General features: G+C 38.9%; 6 protein-coding genes across 9 annotated transcripts; 2 read left to right on the top strand and 4 right to left on the bottom strand.

Moving 5' to 3' along the window:
* On the top strand, positions 1,621 to 5,049 carry LOC104775761 (serine/arginine-rich splicing factor SR45). Its single transcript, XM_010499677.2, has 12 exons — positions 1,621 to 1,934; positions 2,119 to 2,187; positions 2,278 to 2,366; positions 2,589 to 2,635; positions 2,720 to 2,800; positions 2,898 to 3,063; positions 3,145 to 3,364; positions 3,437 to 3,502; positions 3,642 to 3,755; positions 3,960 to 4,026; positions 4,130 to 4,167; positions 4,701 to 5,049. Exons 1-12 carry the CDS (start codon positions 1,729 to 1,731, stop codon positions 4,783 to 4,785), a joined length of 1,248 nt encoding a protein of 415 aa, XP_010497979.1. The 5' UTR covers positions 1,621 to 1,728; the 3' UTR covers positions 4,786 to 5,049.
* Positions 5,276 to 6,817, bottom strand: LOC104775760 (DNA polymerase zeta processivity subunit). 2 transcript variants are annotated; one of them, XM_010499675.2, is made up of 6 exons: positions 6,692 to 6,817; positions 6,516 to 6,596; positions 6,312 to 6,424; positions 6,024 to 6,231; positions 5,689 to 5,938; positions 5,276 to 5,594 (listed from the first exon to the last, which is right to left on the bottom strand). In XM_010499675.2, the coding sequence occupies exons 1-5, from the start codon at positions 6,717 to 6,719 to the stop codon at positions 5,730 to 5,732; spliced, it is 639 nt and encodes a 212-aa protein (XP_010497977.1). In that variant the 5' UTR covers positions 6,720 to 6,817; the 3' UTR covers positions 5,276 to 5,594; positions 5,689 to 5,729. The 2 variants fall into 2 exon arrangements, with proteins under 2 accessions (XP_010497977.1, XP_010497978.1); XM_010499676.2 differs by having other exon boundaries at positions 5,287 to 5,594; positions 6,042 to 6,231; positions 6,692 to 6,813.
* On the top strand, positions 6,947 to 9,880 carry LOC104775758 (UDP-glycosyltransferase TURAN). Of its 2 annotated transcripts, XM_010499672.1 has the most exons (16): positions 6,947 to 7,021; positions 7,120 to 7,217; positions 7,306 to 7,339; positions 7,413 to 7,468; positions 7,553 to 7,690; positions 7,783 to 7,931; positions 8,015 to 8,104; positions 8,202 to 8,268; positions 8,374 to 8,437; positions 8,526 to 8,631; positions 8,718 to 8,860; positions 8,947 to 9,119; positions 9,219 to 9,271; positions 9,343 to 9,418; positions 9,503 to 9,631; positions 9,717 to 9,876. In XM_010499672.1, the coding sequence occupies exons 2-16, from the start codon at positions 7,125 to 7,127 to the stop codon at positions 9,738 to 9,740; spliced, it is 1,395 nt and encodes a 464-aa protein (XP_010497974.1). In that variant the 5' UTR covers positions 6,947 to 7,021; positions 7,120 to 7,124; the 3' UTR covers positions 9,741 to 9,876. The 2 variants fall into 2 exon arrangements, with proteins under 2 accessions (XP_010497974.1, XP_010497973.1); XM_010499671.2 differs by having other exon boundaries at positions 9,343 to 9,631; positions 9,717 to 9,880.
* LOC104775759 (post-GPI attachment to proteins factor 3-like) lies at positions 9,888 to 12,140 on the bottom strand. 2 transcript variants are annotated; one of them, XM_010499673.2, is made up of 6 exons: positions 11,992 to 12,140; positions 11,551 to 11,670; positions 11,103 to 11,352; positions 10,814 to 11,010; positions 10,539 to 10,726; positions 9,888 to 10,454 (listed from the first exon to the last, which is right to left on the bottom strand). In XM_010499673.2, the coding sequence occupies exons 2-6, from the start codon at positions 11,643 to 11,645 to the stop codon at positions 10,156 to 10,158; spliced, it is 1,029 nt and encodes a 342-aa protein (XP_010497975.1). In that variant the 5' UTR covers positions 11,646 to 11,670; positions 11,992 to 12,140; the 3' UTR covers positions 9,888 to 10,155. The 2 variants fall into 2 exon arrangements, with proteins under 2 accessions (XP_010497975.1, XP_010497976.1); XM_010499674.2 differs by having other exon boundaries at positions 12,043 to 12,140.
* On the bottom strand, positions 12,336 to 15,473 carry LOC104775740 (cell division control protein 48 homolog C-like). The gene is made up of 3 exons (XM_010499662.2): positions 13,565 to 15,473; positions 13,331 to 13,483; positions 12,336 to 13,240 (listed from the first exon to the last, which is right to left on the bottom strand). Exons 1-3 carry the CDS (start codon positions 14,963 to 14,965, stop codon positions 12,479 to 12,481), a joined length of 2,316 nt encoding a protein of 771 aa, XP_010497964.1. The 5' UTR covers positions 14,966 to 15,473; the 3' UTR covers positions 12,336 to 12,478.
* LOC104775752 (molybdenum cofactor sulfurase-like) lies at positions 15,863 to 20,936 on the bottom strand. The gene is made up of 18 exons (XM_019243489.1): positions 20,704 to 20,936; positions 20,338 to 20,436; positions 20,099 to 20,157; positions 19,631 to 19,946; positions 19,359 to 19,485; positions 18,825 to 18,930; positions 18,696 to 18,741; positions 18,454 to 18,492; positions 18,232 to 18,388; positions 17,938 to 18,040; positions 17,683 to 17,799; positions 17,440 to 17,517; positions 17,244 to 17,348; positions 17,023 to 17,119; positions 16,606 to 16,716; positions 16,419 to 16,483; positions 16,219 to 16,340; positions 15,863 to 16,148 (listed from the first exon to the last, which is right to left on the bottom strand). The coding sequence occupies exons 1-18, from the start codon at positions 20,807 to 20,809 to the stop codon at positions 15,863 to 15,865; spliced, it is 2,139 nt and encodes a 712-aa protein (XP_019099034.1). The 5' UTR covers positions 20,810 to 20,936.

Raw genomic sequence — 21,144 nt, 5'->3', positions numbered from 1 at the left:
CCCACTATCATCTACTATGGCTTTCTCAGCAACATCCTTTTCTTTTTCTCCAGCAGCTTCAAGCGGTTCTTCTTCTGCCTTTTCAAAGAAGATGTCCACCTCTCCCATCCAACGTCCTTTTGAAACCAGTTTATTCTTATTGCTATCAACATTCTCCCACAGAGGCTGCCTATCAGAAAGTTCTTCAAATGGTAGCTTGTACCACATTCTCCCAAGATTGTTGACTCTTTTTCCAAGCATTTTTAGCAATATGTCTTGAAAAATTGTCAATGAATCAACCTCAAAAACTTCAATAACTCCATCGACGTACTTCAAGACTCCATTGTCTGTCTTAAATTGGCCAGAATAATGGCAATTCACCTTCACTGTAATTTTTCCACTACAAAAAAAGATATATAATTCAGAGAAGACAAAGACACGTTGTTATAAACAACTAATGAACCCGACAATAACCTCAACAATAACCTATTAACAATGTATAAACAAACTTAGGCTACACAACAAGACTAGACAATAACCTAAGTAACATATAAAGAAGAATTGAATCTTGCCGACAACAACCCCACTTTCCCACTTGTTTAAAACGACAAAATAAAAGTTAAAAATCAACAGCAAACTGCGAGCTTTACCTCATTGGGACGAGAATCAACAGGCAATGTCTTCTTTATTCTGATTTCCAGCAAAGATTTCACTGCATTATCTCTGTTAAAAAACCTAATTGAAAAGAGGATCTCACAATTCTTCGATATCTTCGATAAAACGATAAAACTTTTTCACACAATTTTTTCACTTTTCTTGTTTTGATCGATGAATAATTCGAACATGGGCCTGTGTTTTTTTTTTAATTTAGATAAAAATTCCATTAAAAATGGATCTGGGTCGGGTATTTTATTTTGGTTGCAGGTGCTCGGGTCGGGTTTTAGTTTTCTCGATTATGGTTCTGATGAGTCAAAGCCGGTCATTGCCGGGAGAAATGACCCGGTGAATCGAGATTTTATGTTCATGGTGTAAAACACATGACGTCACGTACTTGGTGCATGTGGCCATGCCAAACATATACTTGATGTAGCTGAACATACATTATTAAACTTGAGATGTGTGGCCATGTATTGCATCATACCTCGTGTAGCTGGGCATCTTTTTTCCTAGGAACTACTACGAAGTGGTATCTAATTACTTTTAATATACTTTTAAGCCATTTAGTTGGTGGTGTGTACTGTGTACGACCGTCGACAAAGAGACTAGCACCCATTGTTATATCAGTTAGAACATTCTCAAACAAGTGGAGTGGTCTAAGTTTTAATTCTGAGTTACTAGTTTTTTTATATTTTGAATGTACATAAAAACAAAAAAAACAAAAATTCAACTAAAGCGTGAATTTTTCAATTGTAAAAGCCATAAATAATATTAATTCATGGCAGTAAATTTTATGGCCTTTTGGTTTTTAACTTGTAAATTTTATGGATTTAAAAGTATTAACAAATGCTCAAAAAGATCTAAAAATCCAACGTTTAAGCAAATAAAAACCTGCCACGTATCATCTCGCGTATTGTATTTTGTTAAGTTGGGTAAATAAATCCACAGTGCGCGAAAAAAGAAAAGAAAAGGACCACATAATAAAAAAATAAAAAAAAATTGACAGTCTCTCCTTCTCTCGTCTAATCTTTTTTGTTTATCAGCTAGGGTTTTGAAGCAAGGTTTCGCTAGTTGCGTCGTCGATATCGCCCCATGGCGAAACCAAGTCGTGGCCGTCGTTCCCCTTCCTTGTCTGGCTCTTCTTCTCGTTCCAGCTCCAGATCCCGTTCCCGCTCTGGTTCTAGTCCCTCTAGGTCTCTTTCGCGCTCCCGCTCCCGTTCTAGATCGCTCTCTTCATCTTCATCTCCTTCCCGGAGCGTCAGTTCTGGGAGTCGCAGTCCTCCACGCCGTGGAAAAAGGTTAGGGTTTCTTCCTCACTTTTTCCAATTTCCAATTTGATTCCTGTAATTAGGCTTTCATCCTTGTTGGGGGAAGAAGAAGAAGTTTGTAAGAACGGAGGCTTTTTGCAATTTGACCTATTTTTCTGGGCTATATATATCTAATCGTGACCTTGATGTTCTGATAAATCTTTTCTTTCTGCAGTCCTGCTGGACCTGCTAGGCGAGGTCGCTCTCCTCCTCCACAATCTAAAGGAGCCTCTTCACCTTCTAAGTAATCTCGAAACTCCTTTCTCGATCACATAATTCATGCTTTCGTCAGATGCTCAGTTTTGCTGACTTTACAATCTAATTCTGGTTTCAGGAAAGCTGCTCCTACTCAAGAATCTCTTGTTCTCCATATTGGTTCTCTTAGTAGAAATGTGAACGAAGGCCATCTGAAAGAAATTTTTGGTATGTTTATTGGTCTTTTGTGTTTCTTCTGCTTGTTCTGATTTTATTACACCATTACCGAGTATACCAGTGCTTTAGGCCTCAACTTTGATCAGTAGTGTATAGGTCAATACCCATTAATGGCCATTCTGATTATTTTATTTGGGATGACTAGTTTGCTTGGCGAAGATGTTAAGTCTTAACTCTTGACGTTACTAATGGCTTATTTTTTTGAATTTTTAGGCAACTTTGGTGAAGTTATACATGTGGAACTTGCGATAGATCGAGCTGTAAGTTGCTATTTCTTTACTCTCTTTTGTTTACTGGTGTCACTTGTTAAGAAAGTTGCTCATAATTCTTTTCCATTTCAATAGGTTAATCTTCCGAGAGGACATGCCTATGTTGAGTTCAAGGCAAGAGCTGATGCTGAGAAAGCGCAGCTGTTCATGGATGGTGTACGTCTCTTTCCAGATACGAACTGCAATATGTCTGTATTTAACATATTTGCTGAGAAGATTTATGCAAACTTTTTTTTTTGTTTACTTAACGCAGGGCCAAATTGATGGAAATGTTGTTAAAGCAAGTTTCACACTACCACCTCGTCGGAAAGTATCTCCACCCCCTAAACCTGTCTCAAGTGCACCAAAGAGAGATGCATCAAAATCTGATAATGCGGGTGCTGAAATTGAGAAAGATGGTCCCAGGCGCCCAAGAGATAGTAAGTCTACGTTTTATATTTTTGTTATTGTTGTAGTCAATGATTTGTATTGTGTCAATGATTATGATTTATATGTGCTAGCATCTCCGCAACGGAAAACAGTACTTTCTCCAAAGAGGAGATCACCTCCACTTAGGAGAGGCGGATCACCTAGGCGATTGCCTGATTCTCCCCCTCGCCGGAGGCCTGGATCTCCTATCCGCCGTCGTGGTGATACACCACCTAGACGCAGGCCAGCATCGCCATCTAGAGGCCGTTCTCCATCTTCTCCCCCTCCAAGACGATATAGATCTCCTCCAAGGTTAGCTGTGGCACCATATGATATGTGTGATGTTTTTAGAATTGAGAGCTCACCATTTTTATCTGTGAACAGGGGTTCCCCTAGAAGAATTCGTGGCAGTCCTGTTCGAAGACGGTCTCCTCTTCCTCTAAGGAGAAGGTAATTCTATGTGGTACCCTAATTACGGCTGTAGTAATTGGATGGTCGGAATTACAGCTTTAGAGATTATAGTACTCAGTGAATTGCATCTTGAGAAATGTGGAGTTTTAATATACATTTTGTATTGGGCGTGTTTCAGGTCACCTGCAAGGAGAGTACGCAGTCCTCTCAGAAGATCCCCAATCCGCAGGCGTAGCCGATCCCCAATTCGTAGACCTGGTCACTCTCGTTCAAGGTCCATCTCACCCCGCAGGTATGTTTGAACTCATTTAAATTTTTAGCCAAGGTTTTCTACGGTGTCTCCTGAATTGTATTTTGTTTCTGAGGAATAGCTAAGATAGTATAATGATATAAGATTCATAACATGTTTTTGAGCCTTGCACAATTGATGAGTATACCCGAATATCCTACTTTGTCCAATCCTTAGTGGTGTAATTATGTCTTTGATTGTAAGCAGGGGACGAGGTCCAGCTGGGAGACGAGGGAGGTCATCTTCTTACTCCAGTTCACCAAGTCCCAGGAGGGTAAGGGGCTGTTGCAGATCCCTCTTTAGCTATAAAATTGTTGGTGCCTTGTGGAGTTATGTGTTTTAATTCTCTATTCTGTGTGCATTATAAAAACTTGCAGATTCCTAGGAAGGTTTCAAGAAGCCGCAGCCCTAGAAGGTAAACACTTTCTTTATCTTAAGATTAGTCCTCTCCTCTTCTCAAACTGGGAACACCTTAGTCTGTGGCATGCACTAGTAAAAGAGCTTTATCTTAAGACTAGTCTTCTCCTCTTCTCAAACTGGGAACACCTTAGTCTGTGGCATGCACTAGTAAAAGAGCTTTATCTTAAGACTAGTCTTCTCCTCTTCTCAAACTGGGAACACCTTAGTCTGTGGCATGCACTAGTAAAAGAGCTCCACTGTTAAGTTATGTGTAGTGAGACTAGGTTACTCTAGTTCGTGATAAAAAAGACACCATAAACATCTGAAACCTACACTATGTTGAAATCTTGAGTTCGTACGTAGATAGCTCCCGGCAGTTAGATACTGAAGCTTAAGATATGGTAGCAAATAACACTTTTTCTTATGTAGGATTTGATTAGTTAATGAGACTGTGATCATAAAAAGACAGATAGAGTTGGTTCAAAGATTCCGTTAATTATTTTGTCTAATCATCAAAGAAAATATGTTGTTGTTGTTGGGTATGTTTAGGCCACTGAGAGGAAAAAGAAGCAGCAGTAACAGCAGCAGCAGCAGTTCACCGCCGCCACCTCCACCTCCACCTCGCAAAACTTAAAGGTAGTAAAAGTGTTATAAAAAAAAAGCTTGGAGTCTTCTTGTAGCTCTCTTCGACAACTTTATCTTTATCGTCTGTCTCGCCCTCTTTACTTATAACCGATACAATGTCTAGCAGAGACCAAATGAGAGTTATGGCTTTTGTGGTGTTGGATGTTTTAATCTTCTTTTATGTAGGGATCTCATCTCCCATTAGATCTTGCAGTGATATTTTGACTTGTCCATTTAAACGTATTAAAGTGATATATTCAGTCTTCTCGAAGAATAGATCCTTCACCAAAGATTATATATGTCATAGAATATTCTTGAATAAAAAAGAAACAACTATCAAAGGTTCCTACCACCAACAAATACGGACCTTCTTATCCTATCTTCGACTTTCCACATTCTTCTCTTTATCACAACAACAACAACAACAAAATATTATATTTTCAAGCGGGGGAAACGATTTTCAAAGTTTATGACTGAATAACCTACGAAGACGATCCTACCTACAGAATATTGTACGTATTTATGGAGCACTCTGCAAGATGTTCTATACAAAAGAATTGAGCATATATCTAATTAACAGAAATAATAACACCGTTTATATATATGATATGAATTATTACATCATTGTACTAGGTGAGCAAGATTAATAATACATTCAATATGGTACTTGAATATCTTTGGGATGAAGTCTTCATCTTCATCGTTAATTAATGCCAAATATGCATTTGACTTCACATTCTCAAACATGTTTCAAATGCATATTTGGAATTAGTTAACAATGGCCCTTATTGAACGATGGTCCTCCTTCACCTTCACACCCTACAAAAACAAAATGGGAGTAAATAATATAAAACAATAATCCATCTTTGCTTCAGAAATTGGGTCCAACTGCGTCCCCAAGCTCATGTGTTACCTGACTTGTGGCTCATCAGTGGAGGTGCATTTCCTGAGACATCATTGGGCATGAGGTTGTGGTTCAGAGAAATTTGGGTGTTCCAAGTAAAGCTGCAAACAGAGTGGCTCGCTGTTCAAAGACTTGACAGGCGTTATAACTGGTGGCTTCTGCCACTGCTTTGTGTCTGTTGGAATCCATAGCTCTCCTTCTTTGCTTGAACCCACTTCCGGAAGTGACCTCAGATAAGCCGTTACCTCCCATCTACAATCTGTTTTCGAGTGAGAAACATTGCTATAAGAACAGAAAATGTAGCGAATAAGAAGTAAAAAAAGGGTGGAGCTAGAAATGTATACATAAACATATATATATACTTTGAGGAAGAGGCTTGACAAGGGATTTTGAGACGGAAAGCTTGATTAAGAAGGACCTAAGCGCGAACTCCAATTGACCCTCTTCTACTAAACCAGCGGAAGACGTGTTAATTGTGACCTTGAAGATGAATTTCTCCACAGGAACATTATCCTCACTGAAAAATATGACTGCTACTCTCTCAACAAGACCCTGTTTCATTGAGCAAACAACAAACACTGTTCATGTGATATTCTATTATGATATAACTGGAATTGATATAAACTTAAAACCTTTTCTATAAAAGGAAGTAGCCCGGAAGCAGCAGAGTGGATATAGTCGCGTAGCTCAGGATGCCTTGCTCGTTGTACCACCACATTCATATATCTTCGCCTTTCAAATGCCTCTTCACAACACACAAGATGATAAAATCAATCAATCACTTTGGGGATGGATGCAAATCAAAATGAAAACACAATCCGTTGCTCTTTACTCACCAGATGGGTAAAAACCTTTAAGGGATACAATCATTGTGATAGCTACTTCCAAAAACTCCACCACAGTGCGAGCAACTTCTCCTGAATGACCCAAAAATCACAAATTTTTTGAGAAGCCAAACTCATAGGAGTACTAATGTTGTTATGAGATTAAAAATCAAAAATGAGGAAGTTACCTGACTGATTATCATCCCTCCGATTCATTAGCGTCACACAATCTCAGAGACCTCCTCTTTGATTTAAGGAATTAACTTCGCCGTTGATGGCGGCTTCGCCGTGAATATGAAGTCCTTCTTCTTCTTCTTATATCGCCGTCCGATACTCAAACATGTGACAGACACGTGACTCTTTACTTCCTTGAAAGAATTGTAATCATGGGCTTGTAATCATGGGCCAACTTAATTCCTTATTAGGCCCAGTTTTGTGTTTTCATTAGTGTATCTCTTTCTCCTCCGCCTCATCGTAAAGTTTTGCCCGGAGCATATCGACGGGATCTGGGAGAACCGGTAAGATTCGATTCAACTTTGGATTTTTTTTTTGTATCTAGCTTCCTATGGATCAGTAGAGTCTGACTAATATGGTTAACTCTGTGATGAGATTTTAGTGAAGATGGGGAAAAGAGGAAGGGCTTGTGTAGTGGTACTTGGAGATCTTGGTCGAAGTCCTCGGATGCAATATCACGCTCTTTCTCTTGCTCTCCAGGTTTACTCTCATTTTCATTTGTTCATGTTCTAATCATCTCAGTTGATTCGATCTTGAGTTTATTGTTTATTGTCAAATAAAACTGCAGGCATCATTTCAAGTGGACATTGTTTCATATGGAGGTAAGGATCCCTAACTCAGTGTTTCTTGTGAATCAGAATGCACTGTTTAAATTTTTTTAACATTCATGAATAGGTTCTATACCCCATGAAGCTGTTCTAAATCACCCATCAATCCACATTCATACAATGGTATGCTATGATCAATTCCTATATATAAACTAGCTACTAGTAAAATCTGTAGATTCATGATCATTAGTTTCTTGCTTAAAACAGGCGCAGCCTCGATTTCTTCAGCTCTTTCCAAAGATACTTTATCCTGTTACTCTCTTGCTCAAGGCATTTATTCAGTTTACAATGCTTCTCTGGTTTCTTTTCGTAAAAGTACGAGCGCCTGACATTTTCTTGGTCCAGGTAAAAGTCCTTATCGTCTTCACTTTGAAAATTTCCAGTAACTTCTATTTTCTTGCAGAATTTGTAGAAGTTACACGTAGTTATTTCTGCAGAATCCTCCTTCTGTTCCAACCCTAATTGCTGTTAAGTGGGCGAGCTCATGGAGACGTGCAGCGTTTGTTGTAGATTGGCATAATTTTGGATATACGTTGTTGGCATTGTCTTTAGGAAGAAACAATTTGCTTGTATCTTTATACCGCTGGTATGTGTTTCAACCAGTTGCTTAAACTATCTCTGGAACTTCTATATCTCTAAGGGTGGAATAATAAGAGTAGGATGATTTAGGTTTGAGAATCATTATGGAAAGATGGCAACAGGTTCGCTATGTGTGACAAAAGCAATGCAACATGAACTGGATCAGAATTGGGGAGTGAGGTGAGATGAAATTTTTCATAGATTGTAACCTGTAACATTTCTGAAGTAAAGAAAGTTATGTGATTCTGATTGCGTATGAAATAATGTTCTGAAACAGAGCCAAAGTTTTATATGATCAGCCTCCTGAGTTTTTCCGCCCTGCTTTGCTTGAAGAAAGGCACGAGGTTAGCTGGTTGTTTCTTCCTTTCTAGATTGTTTTTATCATTCACTTTCACTCTGGGTAGAGAGTACTGTATCGAGGGTAATGTCAATTTTTGTTACTTCGTTAGTTGTTTTGCCGAGTGAAGAAAGATCTTTGCCATCCAGTTGGCGTGTATGATTTCATCAGTGGAGGTATCCCCTTTAAATTAAAAGTTCATCTTTTGATTCCTTTTCAGCTTCTCCATTTGTTCTGATGCCGAATCTTGTAATTCAAATTTAGAGTTGGAGAATAAAGAGTTTAATGAAACCCTTTTTACTACCAAAAACAATGCGGACATCTCGCTGAAGCAAAACAGACCAGCTCTTGTTGTGAGCAGTACAAGCTGGTGAGGACACCTCATCATTGTTTGTTCACTTTCACTCTTGTGACGCCAGCCTTCCGTGACATTGAATACTAGACATGAAATTTCAGGACCCCTGATGAAAATTTTGGTATCCTATTGGAAGCTGCAGTGATGTATGATCGGCGTGTTGCTGCAAGATCAAAAGGAAGTGATACAGCTGAAATTTCAGAAGAGCAACACTTTTATCCCAATTTGTTGTTCATCATTACAGGTAAAGATGGTTACGTTTTTGTTTAGAACACAATAAAATTTTGCTGTTTTGTCTTTTATCATGAGTTATCTATACTGTCCATGAAGGTAAAGGACCTGAAAAGGAGATGTACGAGGAGAAAATCAAACGATTAAACCTCAAACATGTGGCGTTCCGTACAATGTGGCTTGCAGCTGAGGATTATCCATTGCTTTTAGGTTCTGCAGATCTTGGTGTTTGCCTACACACTTCGTCATCTGGTTTAGACCTTCCCATGAAGGTACGTCCATTATAATTAGAGCCCATGTGTGCTAATAAGGTAAAGACTTGGATTTTTATTTCCATTGTGTCAACTTGTTACGAATGTTTGGCATTTTAGGTTGTTGATATGTTTGGATGTGGCCTCCCAGTTTGCTCGGTTTCCTACTCATGGTAAATAATCAGTGACTTTCAATACTTTCACGAACAAAGACTATAATTTTTAAACCTTAACTTATGTGAAGCATTCAAGAACTCGTTAAGGATGGGAAGAACGGACTCTTGTTTTCATCTTCATCGGAATTAGCAGATCAATTATTGGTTAGTAACTTTCTTTCTTTTAAAGCCACTTTTCACCTAATCTACACTAGTAGTAATGTTCTTGTGTCCTGTTTTTCTGAACAGATTCTCTTCAAGGGTTTTCCCGGGAACTGTGATGCACTAATGTCGCTTAAAGCGGGTGCAATGGAGACTGGTTCTTCGGGTCGATGGGCTACAGAGTGGGAAAATTGTGCTAAACCTTTGATTACTCGGGTAAAATCCTTCAGCTTTGTCTCTATATCTGACACATAATTTTGTTGGGCTATTTCTCATTATATGTCTCGCCTGATCCATGCAGGTCGTATCTCAAATAGCGGATTGATGAAAGAGAAGACTCAAATTGGTGGGCTTAAAAAAATCTGGCAACTTATTTTGTAGATTCAAATTTTTGTACACAATCATATATATCACAAGATTGTCTCAAAATATTGACAAATTTCAAAAAGATTTTGGCATGAGTCTGTATGCATGAGCATATGATATCAAAATCTCAATTGACCAAACATAAGGCAAAGGCAAAATTCGGAAAGGCTCAAAGCAAATTCAATAGTTAACGTATAAACAACATTGGAAAAAACTGAAGAAACCTGTCACTAAATCCAGACCAGCTAGCTTTAAACAAAAGACTCTGCCTTCTTGATATTTGTATCCATTTCCACCTTTTATTTTTTCCCAATGCTTATGTGGTCTGAGAGAAATCGTGCAATCGAACTGAAAACCTTGTGAAATTTGGCGACTCACTTTGCCTTTGTTTTAGATTTCTTGAGGAGACTGGAAGTTCTGAACTCAGCATCGTCTCTAATGAAGCTCCACCACAGAACGGTAAGGGGAATTGTGGCAGCATGCCAGATCGAGTGAGCATCAAAGTAGCCTTCATATGGAGGAAAATCATATATCTCTAGAAGCATGGCTAAGCCTCCAGCAATCACAACCACCCAAAGTTTCCAATTAGATGGATGGCTCGAGACAGCGGCCCATCTTGCCCATAGGAGAAGCTGAGAGACTCCCATTGCCACACACACAATCATGTTCCAACCTGTCAACAGCATTCAAAACCATTGAAATTTACCCAAAAAAAGATTGACTCGGTTTCAGATAGGTGAAAGAGTTTGTAGCGTACCATAGTCAAGTTTGTAGAAGTTGATGTATAGTATGTGGGTGGTAACAAAAGCTAGTATTGGAGCAGATACCATGACCCTGGCAGCCTCGACCCGAACATCAAAGGTTCTTAAGATGGCTAAGATAAGTGAGAATCCAAGAACGGCTACTGCTGATGAGTAGTCCAACCTCTCTGTGAGGTCAACATCCCTGAGAATCATGGGGACGGATTACTAGAAAATCATATGATAGATGAAGCAGATTGTGTATGAAAAAAGGAATGGGTAGATGATTTACCTGCTGTGGAAAACAGCACTCCAGAACCACGAGTTCATGGATAGGAGACCATAGATATGCCACAAACCAACGTATTCATAGTAAGCTGTTCTATCTTGTTTCAGAGGCAATTTGTAGTACAGCGTAATGAAAAAGGAAAGCCAACCATGGAAATGCATTGCTAGGTTGAGCACAGAGAAAACAACAGAAGCAGGCTCCTATCAAAGAACAAGGTAAAGTCAAAATTCATGCTCAATCTGATTAATGGAAACAACCAGAAATCCAGAAGTGACTGAAGAAATAAACAAACCTGAATCCCAAGTACACGCTTGAAGGGCCATTTACCATGGTATTTGATCGGGGACTGACCGAGAGTTTCACGTTCTCTCTCTCTATTAACCATACACTGATAACGGCAATCACCTTGACAACCCCCTTTTTTCCATTGTAAGTACAGAGGTTCTTGGATGTACCATGGAGCACCACTGGATGAAGAATTGCACTGAGGAAAGCACTCTTGTCCAACACAACCGCTAACCTCACATTCTGAAACACATGACCTGATACGAAATTGCAAGATATTCATAACGCCTATGAGTCAAACGATGCTAACATCCTGGCTACTACTACTAAACCAAGTTCACGCTATAAACTTAAATAAAAGAAGCATGCTTATCTTGAACACAAATTCTACCATTACAAAACAAGTAAGATATGTTCGGTATGAATCCTAAGGAAAGTTAATTAACTTATAATACCTGTAACTTGGATCAGCATCGCCAGCACTAGCAGTAGAAAAAGTGAAAAGGCATGGCAACACTAAAAACAGGGCTGTCCAGTAGCGGACTGCCATCTGGGCAGAACAACAACTACGCAATCTACACACGAAAAATACGAATCAGACTACCAAAAGCAGAAGATAAAAAATAGGATTAGGCCGTATGAAGGATCATTCATTCCAGTGAAAGAAAGAAAGAAAGAAAGTTTTACATATCAAAAACAAAACAAATCGTTTTCTATCTAATTGGAACTTGTGGAAACTAGAGAATCTCGTTGTCAACGATGGAACTAGCTTTTAGAAAAGCATATAACATTCAGATTCCTTAACAATCTAATCCTACGATAACCAGATTCGATCAGATTATCGAAAACTCAGAACGTAAAATCAAAATTGAGAGTCTAACATCCAAGAGATCTACCAATTACGCAAGGACAACACAAAGATAAGAATCGCAGATCAGACTGAACACCTCCGAGCCTGAGCCTGAGCCTGAGTCGGAGTCGGAGTCGGAGTCGGAGTCTTCAAAGGTTAAAAAGCTCCAAAGAATATTATTCTCGCTGTAAAAATAATGGAGAGGACCAAGGCCAAGTAAGAGCACGTGTCTTATTTATTTTAAGAGAAAACGATGCCGTTTTCCGCATTATTATCTTGGCTTTACAAAATTTATCAAAAGTATACCGAAGTCCAAAACCTTTGTTGTGTGTATCAGGCCAAAACAAAATAGAAACATTGTAACAAAACCTAAAATAGAAACATTGTAACAAAACAAAACCTTTCTTATATATATATCTCAAATAAATAATTGTTAATTTGTTACGAGTAGTCGGAAAAATGGGATTTTGAAGACATTCTTATGAGCAAAAGAGAGTTTAACAAGTGTAGGCCAAAAAGATGATCCTTCCTTCCTATGCTTTCCTTCCAATGCTTTCTTGGAGCTTTTTTGAGAGTTCCTCGTAGTGTCTTCGTTGCTGTTTGTTCACAGATGGTGATACTAAGGACAAGGCTTGCTCGAAATTAGTCATCTTGATGGTACACTTTGTTAAATCTGTAACATCTTCATCATCATCTTCACAGGTGCTTGTTATTTCCTCCACTGCCAGGAATGTAGCCTTTTGCACCAAGTGAGCAAGATCAGCTCCGCTGAAACCTTCACATCTCATCTTTGCAATACCATCCAGATCAACGCTAGGATCTATGGGCTTCTTCCTTGTTATAGCTTTAAGAATCGAAGCACGCTGATCCGCGTTAGGGAGGGGTACGTAAAGTAGATTCCCAAACCTACCGGGTCTCAAGAAAGCTGGATCGATTACATCTGGCCTGTTTGTAGCTCCCACTACGTATACATTACGTCTCTCTCCACCGTCCAGCTCAACAAGAAACTGGTTCAAAAGCCGTTCAACAACCCAGGCACCTTCTTTGCCACGGCTTGTTGTCAGAGCATCCACCTCGTCAAAGAAGATTACACATGGCGAGCATGTCCGGGCGCGCTGAAACAATGTCCGAATAGCAAGCTCGCTTTCTCCAACGTACTTGTTTAGAAGTTCTGCACCCTTGATGTGCATGAAATTAGCTCCTGCCTCGTTAGCAACTGCCTTGGCAATCAATGTCTTCCCACATCCCGGTGGTCCATAGAGCAAAAATCCTGTCTCTAAGCTTACCCCAAAAGCCTAAATAGATCCAAAGCGACACATTCAGACCTCAAGTGACAAGCAAGTATTCTAGTCTATATAACAGTGCCAAGTGACGTGTGTTAGTACCTTATAAATATCAGGCTTTTTGATAGGTCTGACTATATAACGGTTGAATTCAAGTCGTAGATGCTCAAGTCCACCAACATCATCCCACTTGACATCAGGCACGATAGAGAATCCTTCTCTTGTTAAAGATGCCTGAACTAGATTCACTGCTTCCTGGTAGATAACAGAGAACAAGAATTTGTAACCATTGAAGTACATAAAAGTAGACTCATATCACCCCTGCAATTAACATACCTCGAAATCAGACATTTTGACAAAAAGTTTGTCCAACTCTTCTTCTGGCCAGGGATGCCTTAGCCAAGAATTATCATCTTCACCGTTTGCAGACAGTTGAGATTTTCTTGAATCCAAGATTCTCTTTGTGGCTATCCTGCCAGCCATGTTAGCAACACCTTCCAAATCGGCTCCAACAAAACCCGGTGTTAGACGAGCTATTGTTTTCTTGTCAAAGGGCCCTTCTAGTCTAAGTTTTTGGGCTACAACCGAGAGTATCTCAGCCCTTGCATCTTCATCTGGAACACTCAGAGCAATCTCACAATCAAATCTTCCACTTCTCCTCAAAGCAGGATCAAGAGCATCAGGCCTATTTGTAGCTCCAATAACGAGAACAAATCCAGCACTAGCCTCAGGACCTTTGTTATCAGGTCCATCCATACAAGTCAATAATTGCGTTACAATCCGCTTCTCCATCTCCCTTTGCTGATTTTCCCTCTTTGATCCAATTGCATCAATCTCATCGATAAACACAATGGAAGGCGCAGTCCTATATGCTTTAGAGAATAGCTCTCTAATATTCTCTTCTGAAGCCCCAGAGACACCACAAACCACATCTGTAGCTGAAATCTTATAAAACGGAACACCAACTTCATTGGCTATGGCATTGGCCAGCTTGGTCTTTCCACAGCCAGGTGGTCCATGAAAAAGAATCCCACTCGGTGGCTTAACTCCGATTTTCTTAAACGGTTCAGGATTGAGAATCGGAAACAAAACATTCATCTCCAGTTCATCCAACACTTTCTTTATCCCACCAAAATCTTTAAAGGTAGGTCCTTTATCATCCACCACTTCCAAATCACCATTACCAGTAGTTCCACTTACAGAACGAGAGCCCTTAGCCTCTTTTCTCAACCCCATAGTAGCCATCTTGCTTCTACCTTTGTTGCTTACAGTCTCAACTTCGACATTAATTTTCACAGGCGACTCAACTGGTTTCTTTGAAGAGTTGTTCAACTTGGAGTAGTTATCTCGTAGACTGTTATTGATCAAATCAAACCGCGGCGGACTCAGCTTCTTGCTGTAAACAGCGTCCTCGTCCTCAGAAGTCGAAGAAGAAGTCGGAGAAGATGAAAATTTCTTCCTCTTAGCAGCAGCAGCTTCTTCATTGTTGTTATCATCTTCCTCTTCGGCTTTGTTGTTTCTGGCATTAAGGATTTGTCTTACGTTGAGCAGAAGCACTTGCCTAGTCAACCGGGCAAAGTTACCGTACCTTGAACGGAGATCATCAGCGATATCCTCCGCCGTTGTTAAATCCTTCCCGCATGAATCAATAACTTGACTCAGATATCTACGATTTATCCCTCCGCCCATACCACCCCCTCCGCCGCCACGACCGCGACCGCGACCTCTCCTCATCATCTTACTGTTTAGAGCGGGTTTCAGTAGCTAGCTAAAGTCTGAGTCTTTCTTACTTTTGGACGCTTTTTCACCACCGACACAGCCGGAGGAGGCAGCGGGTAAAGAAAAACCTAATTTAGTGTCTCTCAAATGTGTAAAAATGTAACCTTTTGTATTATTCCTTTTCTATTACAGGGGTATTACATAATGTTTGATTTTCTCACTACAGTATTTGGTATACTCAAGACTTTAATGTCTGAGGCTCTGAGCTATATTATCCAGAATTTGTTTTTTTTTTCTCTACAAACTTGAAAGAGTAATACAATGGTGTACAGACTTTTTCTCATATGCTTGATGCTTCTCCTTATGTTTAGTAATACACACGAGCTTGAACCTATTCAATATCTGGATTTACTTCATCCCCAACTCCAATCCAACATTGTGTTTTCTCATCAATCTCGTATCTCAGAAGAATTCCAAACACCAAGATATGTTACTCTTCATAAACAAGGGATGATCAAATGCCCTTTTATTAATGGAAAAGCTTGGTTTCAGAATGTTGAACCTTTACTCTCCTATATGAAGCTAAAGTTGTCAAGGGCTCATTGGATTTCTTTACTAGTCCAGCCTCATTACTTATGTTTATCATCTGGCACCGGTTACAACCGCCCAACGACTGCATCGAAAGAAATGAACTTTAAAAAAAAACAGCGAACCATGACGTTTATACATATGATTACGAATCTTGTGTGGGTCCATGGACTTACTGTGAAATGATTGTCACCTATCTTGATAGTTCTCCATTTATCTTCAGCGTATGGTTCACCTCCAGATATAACCAGATTTGGTCTGAATCTATATGGAATGAGTTTCTCATGAGCCCGTTTGTAATCCTCGTTTTCTGCAACCAAATCAGTTTTAATCGAGCGAAAAGGAACAAGATGTAAGATTAAAAGGTGATGGAAACGTACTTGCTTCCAATCTTCTGTTTAGGTCAGCAACACTCTCCTCGGAGATTAACAAGAACTGAGCTTCATTAGCAAAGTTGATATTGCTTTCCAAATCTCTGCACAAACCAGGACTCTTGTTTCTGTTCAAGCAGTGTTTTGAAGTAGAGCTAGAATACCGTAGCAACTTGCATTGTCGACCAATGGCATTGGTGAACCAACTATTGATTCTCGTTTCCTCGTTAAGGTTGTCAAGTCTGCAACACAAAATCAAATATATTACAAGCAGCTGATGTAAGACATCACATGATACGGAGCAATGCATACATGTTGGCATGTGAATCAGACTTGATTTTTATGTGCAACTTGTCTTTGCAGCGAGAGGATTCTACAGACAGTAGCCCTTCCTCAAGGTCGATAAAGGTTCTTATAAGAGACATCTCAGGTACCTAGAAGCCATTCCCAAGCGAATCAAAAATTTCGTGATAAGTACATAAAAAGATTCGAGCTAGAAGATGCTTTATTACCTTCTTTTGGGTAAGAATATCGCCTGTCAGACCCTGAACCATCCATTCTCGATCATGCAGCAGGCCTTTTATGTTTCAAAAAATAAACACAAGTTATGCATAAGTGCCAAAGAAATCAGCCCAACCACTAATACCTGCACAAACAGCAGCACCGATTTGGAGTAACCAAGCAAGTTAAATGAAATACCTGTTCTGCAAAGTGGCCATCGCATCACAGAAAAACCAGCACATGACTTGATTGGGTATATAGTAATTGACTCAAGGTAGTGGCTTGGAAAAGATACTTCACTTTCAAGTTCTGCAAATCAACAAAACGCGGAGATCCACAGAATTAAGACGTCATTTGTACTATATGAAATATTTGCTATCTAGCAACTAGCAAGTTATGTCTCGTGGTTTCCCAAAGATTATACGAAGTAACGACTAGCTCCATGCACTTTATTTGTGTGGCTAAACAGAAGCATCTATTACCAAAAATTACGGAAAGGTAGCATGTGAAGATGGGGACTTTTAATAAAGTCACATCCCAGAGAATGAGTGGTGGAATCAATAACAGCTAGTGTTACTAGGAACAAAGCACCATAAAAGATTTCAAAGAAAGTACCTTCACTAGGAAGTTGAGGAAACCTTCCACTGACATTTCCATTCCCAATCTTCTTGGGAGGTGAAACAAATGAACTTATGATGAAATCAACAAATTTCTGTGAATGAAGTATACACTTTAAATTAGGTGGCCGCAACAAAAAAAACAGCCGAAAAAAAGAGCTTTGTTTACGACAACTTCCGATACATGGATTTGGGAAAAATCTAAATAAAGGAACATACATACCTTGGCCTCTTCAAGGTTGACATATAACCAAACGAAACCCTAACAGCCCCTGTTGGTTTTCCATTTATCACATCATTATCATCCCAGCAAATATGGCCAGCCTAGTTTAAATTAAAAGGATGTCATGGTCAACTATATAATACCAGATCTGCTAAAAAATCAGGGCCAGCAAAAAAATATGAACAATTATACCTCTACATTAGACAATAGATCAGAATGAGATAAGTCGAGATACTTTGCACATGCGCCAGGATTGCAAAAACATCCTGTCTACACCAAAATGAAGTATAATGACAGATGAAATATCAGCGTCAAATGACCTAATGCAAGATTACCCCTTGCCAGCGAGTGCAAGCCCCTAATCTTACTTACATAACTTCTTTTCTTTGGGGTGGAAGAATTCAAAGAGAATAAAACTGTGTTTCCAAAACATACCCGTAACTGAATTCCAGATAAAGAAGCAAGCTTTTCCACCTCCAAGTAACCAAACCAAGAGCCATCAGGTCTTTTCAAGTTGAATGTAACCGTTGGGCCTGATTTATGTGAAGATAACTGAAACATAAAACATAGAATGAATCAAATACTATGGTCACAAGAAGAGTAATTCCATATGACTTCTAAAGTAAATGATGACATTTAAAAAAATATACATATATGAACTGACCACTTTTTAATCATGAAAGAACTGACCTTCAGATTTTCACTGCCATACAGAATACATACACCAGCGCCGTTTCCATGTCGTAAAGCCTGAAGTTTCTTTTTTACATATACGGAAAGTGACGTTGTGTGCCTAGTAAATAGATACAGAACACACTTAGCTTCTACAATATGAGATCGTTTGGAGGGCACTTTAAACTTCTGCAAATTTCAAACAATGATTAACAAGAATAAATAACATATAATCTACTAGAAGATCTACTAAGGAAATTTTGAAGTCTTTTTCAAGATTGGAAATTCTGAACAGAGCAAAGTTCTACTCACATCCAAATTGCAGAAGGTGTAAGCGACTTGAGTAATTTGAAGCCATGACGGATGGCTGCTATGCTCAGGAATGAAGCAGAACCATCCTCAAAAGACTCTTCCACCCTTTCCCTTCTTTTTACAAAGTCAATGTCAGCAATAGAAGCCGCAACAGTGCCTGTAAGTATTATGTTCATCAAATGCCAAACAAATATAAACATTTTACGCAAATGAGATGCTTACCTCCACTAAAATAAGTCTTTTTGAGCAATTTGGCTGAGTCTGTAGATTATAATCACGAGAAAATATCATGTCAGATCTTGTTTGAGATTTTAGTCTCAAAGGTGATTAGAATGAAATATTGGAGATCTTAACAACAGAAATGCTCTGATCTAAGTAATGTATTTAACGAGAATGTTTCGCAACTACAGTCAGATATGTGATGATTTACTGAAGGAGATAAATCTAGGGAACTAATTACGCACCATTCCGTACAAGGAGAGCGCCAAGCCCAGTAGGATAACCAAATAACTTCATAAAAACAGCAGAAAACAAGAAAGTCAAAATCTGATAACAAAAGAACTTCATTTATTTTACAAAGATCCAGGAGTTACCTTGTAGAATGACACAGCAACAAAATCTGCAGGATACTCCGATAAATCAGGTGGTAGTGTAGCACAACCCTTTGCAGCATCAATCAAGACCATCCACCGCTTGCTCCTTATAAAAAAGTATAGAAGCCATGATGAGAGAAAAATAATAGAAACCAAAAGGTCCAAAACGAACCACCCTCTTAAGTCTTATACACAGAATCAACAAAGAAAGAAGTATCAAATCAAAGCCAAAGTAGTTCCTCCAAAACAAAATTAGTGGTTTTAGGCTTATATTATCAATTGTTATAAATCATCAAAATGTGCACAGTTCATTTCTCTATTTTTTAACATTAACAGCAGAAAAATCATATCAAAAACATATGGCCGATTCCTGTAATACTTCTCCTGTTCAAAGGCTGTATTTAACTCACACTCAAAGACCATGACAAAAAAAAATCACTATGCTCAAGGAGTTGAATTGTTCTAGGCATAGCATCGCTAAACCTCATAATATGTATCCAAGCAGATGAAGAGAGAACGTAAAACGACACTTACTTGCTAAAGGGAGAACCTTGTAGCGTGGTTTCAGTATTTTCTTTGATCAAATTCACCAGATCTAGATTAAACCTGAGGCCGGAAAAGTTGCACTCTGAGGGGAAAGCAAATAGATTATAGGCATCTCCTGTAAACATAAGAGTGAAACACAGGATAAGCAAACCAGAAAAGTCAATTATATACCCAGCATGCAAGAATATGACATGTGATGCATCTTGAATAGATTCTATTCAGAATGAAAAAAGAAAGAAAAGATGATCAAGCTAACGGACCTCTTGACTCTTCCTTTTGGAGAGTGTTTCTCATCAGCACATCACGATGCGTTACCTTGATAAATGGTCCTGAATTTGTGAGGTGGCCTCCTGGTTGGTCAGCAGCCTCTTCAATATCCACAGCACATGCTGAAGCACCTTGAGCTAATGCATATTCCCTGATACCAAGTACACTGTTGTGATTCTCCATGGTATACAAAAAATAACTGTCTTGGGTCCACGGAAATGTCTCTCCCACAAGCTTAAGCGCTGCGGTGGCTCCGGAGGTGAAAATGCAACTGTAATCTTCAGGAGAAGCATTGAAGTATTCAAGCACCTAACTCCAGTGTGCAATGAAGAAATGATTGAAACATATAGAACCAACTTAGAAGATGAATATCAGTAATTAATCCGAAGATGAAATATAAAAAAAAAACTCCCTATATACCACATATATCAGTTGAAGAAATGTTAAGAATGTAGTAGTACCTGATGTCGAGCATCGGCTATAATGTCACTGGTCGCAGAACTGATATCACTTTGACTATCTAAATCATTATTAAGGAACCTCTTTCCAACAAAGAAGATGTACAGAAAAAGATATTAGCTACGTTATTTTCACCAATCAACATCAAAAGTTTCACATATTCAAGACATTAACTTAGTGCTCATCTAGTAAAAAAAAAAAGACGATGTGTTATGTGGTTGAAAAAAGATGAGAAGGATACGTGGATTTCCAAAAACACTGCTAGTAAGGTCCTTAAAGATATCAGCCATCTGCAACTCAGAATACAAAGTAGAACCAGCATGATCCAAGTAAACAACACCTGCATATACCCATAAGAGCTCTCATAAGTTCAGACTCCAATATAACAATACAACTACTCAAAGAAAAATATATTATTCAAGTCGGTGTGGATGGATAAAAAGAGAGTGATAACCACCAGTCTTAAAAAAAACTGTACACCCGGATTTAAAATATCTTCAATTTACATACCTAAACTCAATTTTAAATTGAATTCGAAACTAGTGAGAGCTGTATTAGATCCAAAGAGAAGAATTCATACATGATTCAAAGAAAGAAAAAAACGGACCTTGATCTTCTAATCGCTTGAACTGGGAGTGGCGGATCTGATTGATGTGATTGGGACCATCTGGGTATCCATAATAATCTCCGAATTCTTTCAGAAACGCTTCCATCTCCGACTCCGATTCCTTTTTTCCGACGAATCGAAATAAACTAATCTATCGTTTTCTCTCTCTCTGATGATAACTCGCCGCACAGAGAAGAAAGACGGTCGTTCCCGGCTTTTTTAAAATAGTTGTTTTCTTTTTTCCACGTAATTGTTTTTTTATTTTCTCTCTTACATAAGAAAAAAGGAAATATTGTTCTAGAAGAAAACGAAACACAACAATTAAAAAAAAAAAAAAAGGGAAAATAGTTTTAGAAAAAAAGGAAAAACCTAAAACGAGATATGGGCCGACGCTCCTAAGCCCATTATAATTAAACCGACTTACCTGAAATTGTGAATGGC

The sequence above is a fragment of the Camelina sativa genome, chromosome 3 (assembly GCF_000633955.1).
Source record: "Camelina sativa cultivar DH55 chromosome 3, Cs, whole genome shotgun sequence".
Lineage (NCBI taxonomy): Eukaryota > Viridiplantae > Streptophyta > Magnoliopsida > Brassicales > Brassicaceae > Camelina > Camelina sativa.
This window is presented reverse-complemented; position numbering and strand designations above follow the sequence as displayed.

Excerpts from the sequence above, each read along its gene's own strand:
- LOC104775761 (XM_010499677.2), top strand. The coding sequence starts at position 1,729 with ATGGCGAAACCAAGTCGTGGCCGTCGTTCCCCTTCCTTGTCTGGCTCT. Across the intron at positions 3,756-3,959 it reads AGGTCCATCTCACCCCGCAG|GGGACGAGGTCCAGCTGGGA; the intron begins GTATGTTTGAAC and ends GATTGTAAGCAG. Across the intron at positions 4,168-4,700 it reads AGAAGCCGCAGCCCTAGAAG|GCCACTGAGAGGAAAAAGAA; the intron begins GTAAACACTTTC and ends GGGTATGTTTAG.
- LOC104775760 (XM_010499675.2), bottom strand. The coding sequence starts at position 6,719 with ATGAATCGGAGGGATGATAATCAGTCAG. Across the intron at positions 6,597-6,691 it reads GAGGGATGATAATCAGTCAG|GAGAAGTTGCTCGCACTGTG; the intron begins GTAACTTCCTCA and ends TGGGTCATTCAG. Across the intron at positions 6,232-6,311 it reads TACTTCCTTTTATAGAAAAG|GGTCTTGTTGAGAGAGTAGC; the intron begins GTTTTAAGTTTA and ends TCAATGAAACAG.
- LOC104775758 (XM_010499671.2), top strand. The coding sequence starts at position 7,125 with ATGGGGAAAAGAGGAAGGGCTTGTGTAGTGGTACTTGGAGATCTTGGT. Across the intron at positions 8,269-8,373 it reads TGCTTGAAGAAAGGCACGAG|TTGTTTTGCCGAGTGAAGAA; the intron begins GTTAGCTGGTTG and ends TTACTTCGTTAG. Across the intron at positions 9,632-9,716 it reads CTAAACCTTTGATTACTCGG|GTCGTATCTCAAATAGCGGA; the intron begins GTAAAATCCTTC and ends TGATCCATGCAG.
- LOC104775759 (XM_010499673.2), bottom strand. The coding sequence starts at position 11,645 with ATGGCAGTCCGCTACTGGACAGCCCTGTTTTTAGTGTTGCCATGCCTT. Across the intron at positions 10,727-10,813 it reads AGTGCTGTTTTCCACAGCAG|GGATGTTGACCTCACAGAGA; the intron begins GTAAATCATCTA and ends CATGATTCTCAG. Across the intron at positions 10,455-10,538 it reads CTTCTACAAACTTGACTATG|GTTGGAACATGATTGTGTGT; the intron begins GTACGCTACAAA and ends TGCTGTTGACAG.
- LOC104775740 (XM_010499662.2), bottom strand. The coding sequence starts at position 14,965 with ATGATGAGGAGAGGTCGCGGTCGCGGTCGTGGCGGCGGAGGGGGTGGT. Across the intron at positions 13,484-13,564 it reads TCAAAATGTCTGATTTCGAG|GAAGCAGTGAATCTAGTTCA; the intron begins GTATGTTAATTG and ends GTTATCTACCAG. Across the intron at positions 13,241-13,330 it reads AAAAGCCTGATATTTATAAG|GCTTTTGGGGTAAGCTTAGA; the intron begins GTACTAACACAC and ends GGATCTATTTAG.
- LOC104775752 (XM_019243489.1), bottom strand. The coding sequence starts at position 20,809 with ATGGAAGCGTTTCTGAAAGAATTCGGAGATTATTATGGATACCCAGAT. Across the intron at positions 18,742-18,824 it reads TTGCTGTGTCATTCTACAAG|TTATTTGGTTATCCTACTGG; the intron begins GTAACTCCTGGA and ends GTTTTTATGAAG. Across the intron at positions 17,120-17,243 it reads CCTTGAAGAGGCCAAGGTAT|AAATTTGTTGATTTCATCAT; the intron begins GTATGTTCCTTT and ends CTTCATTCACAG.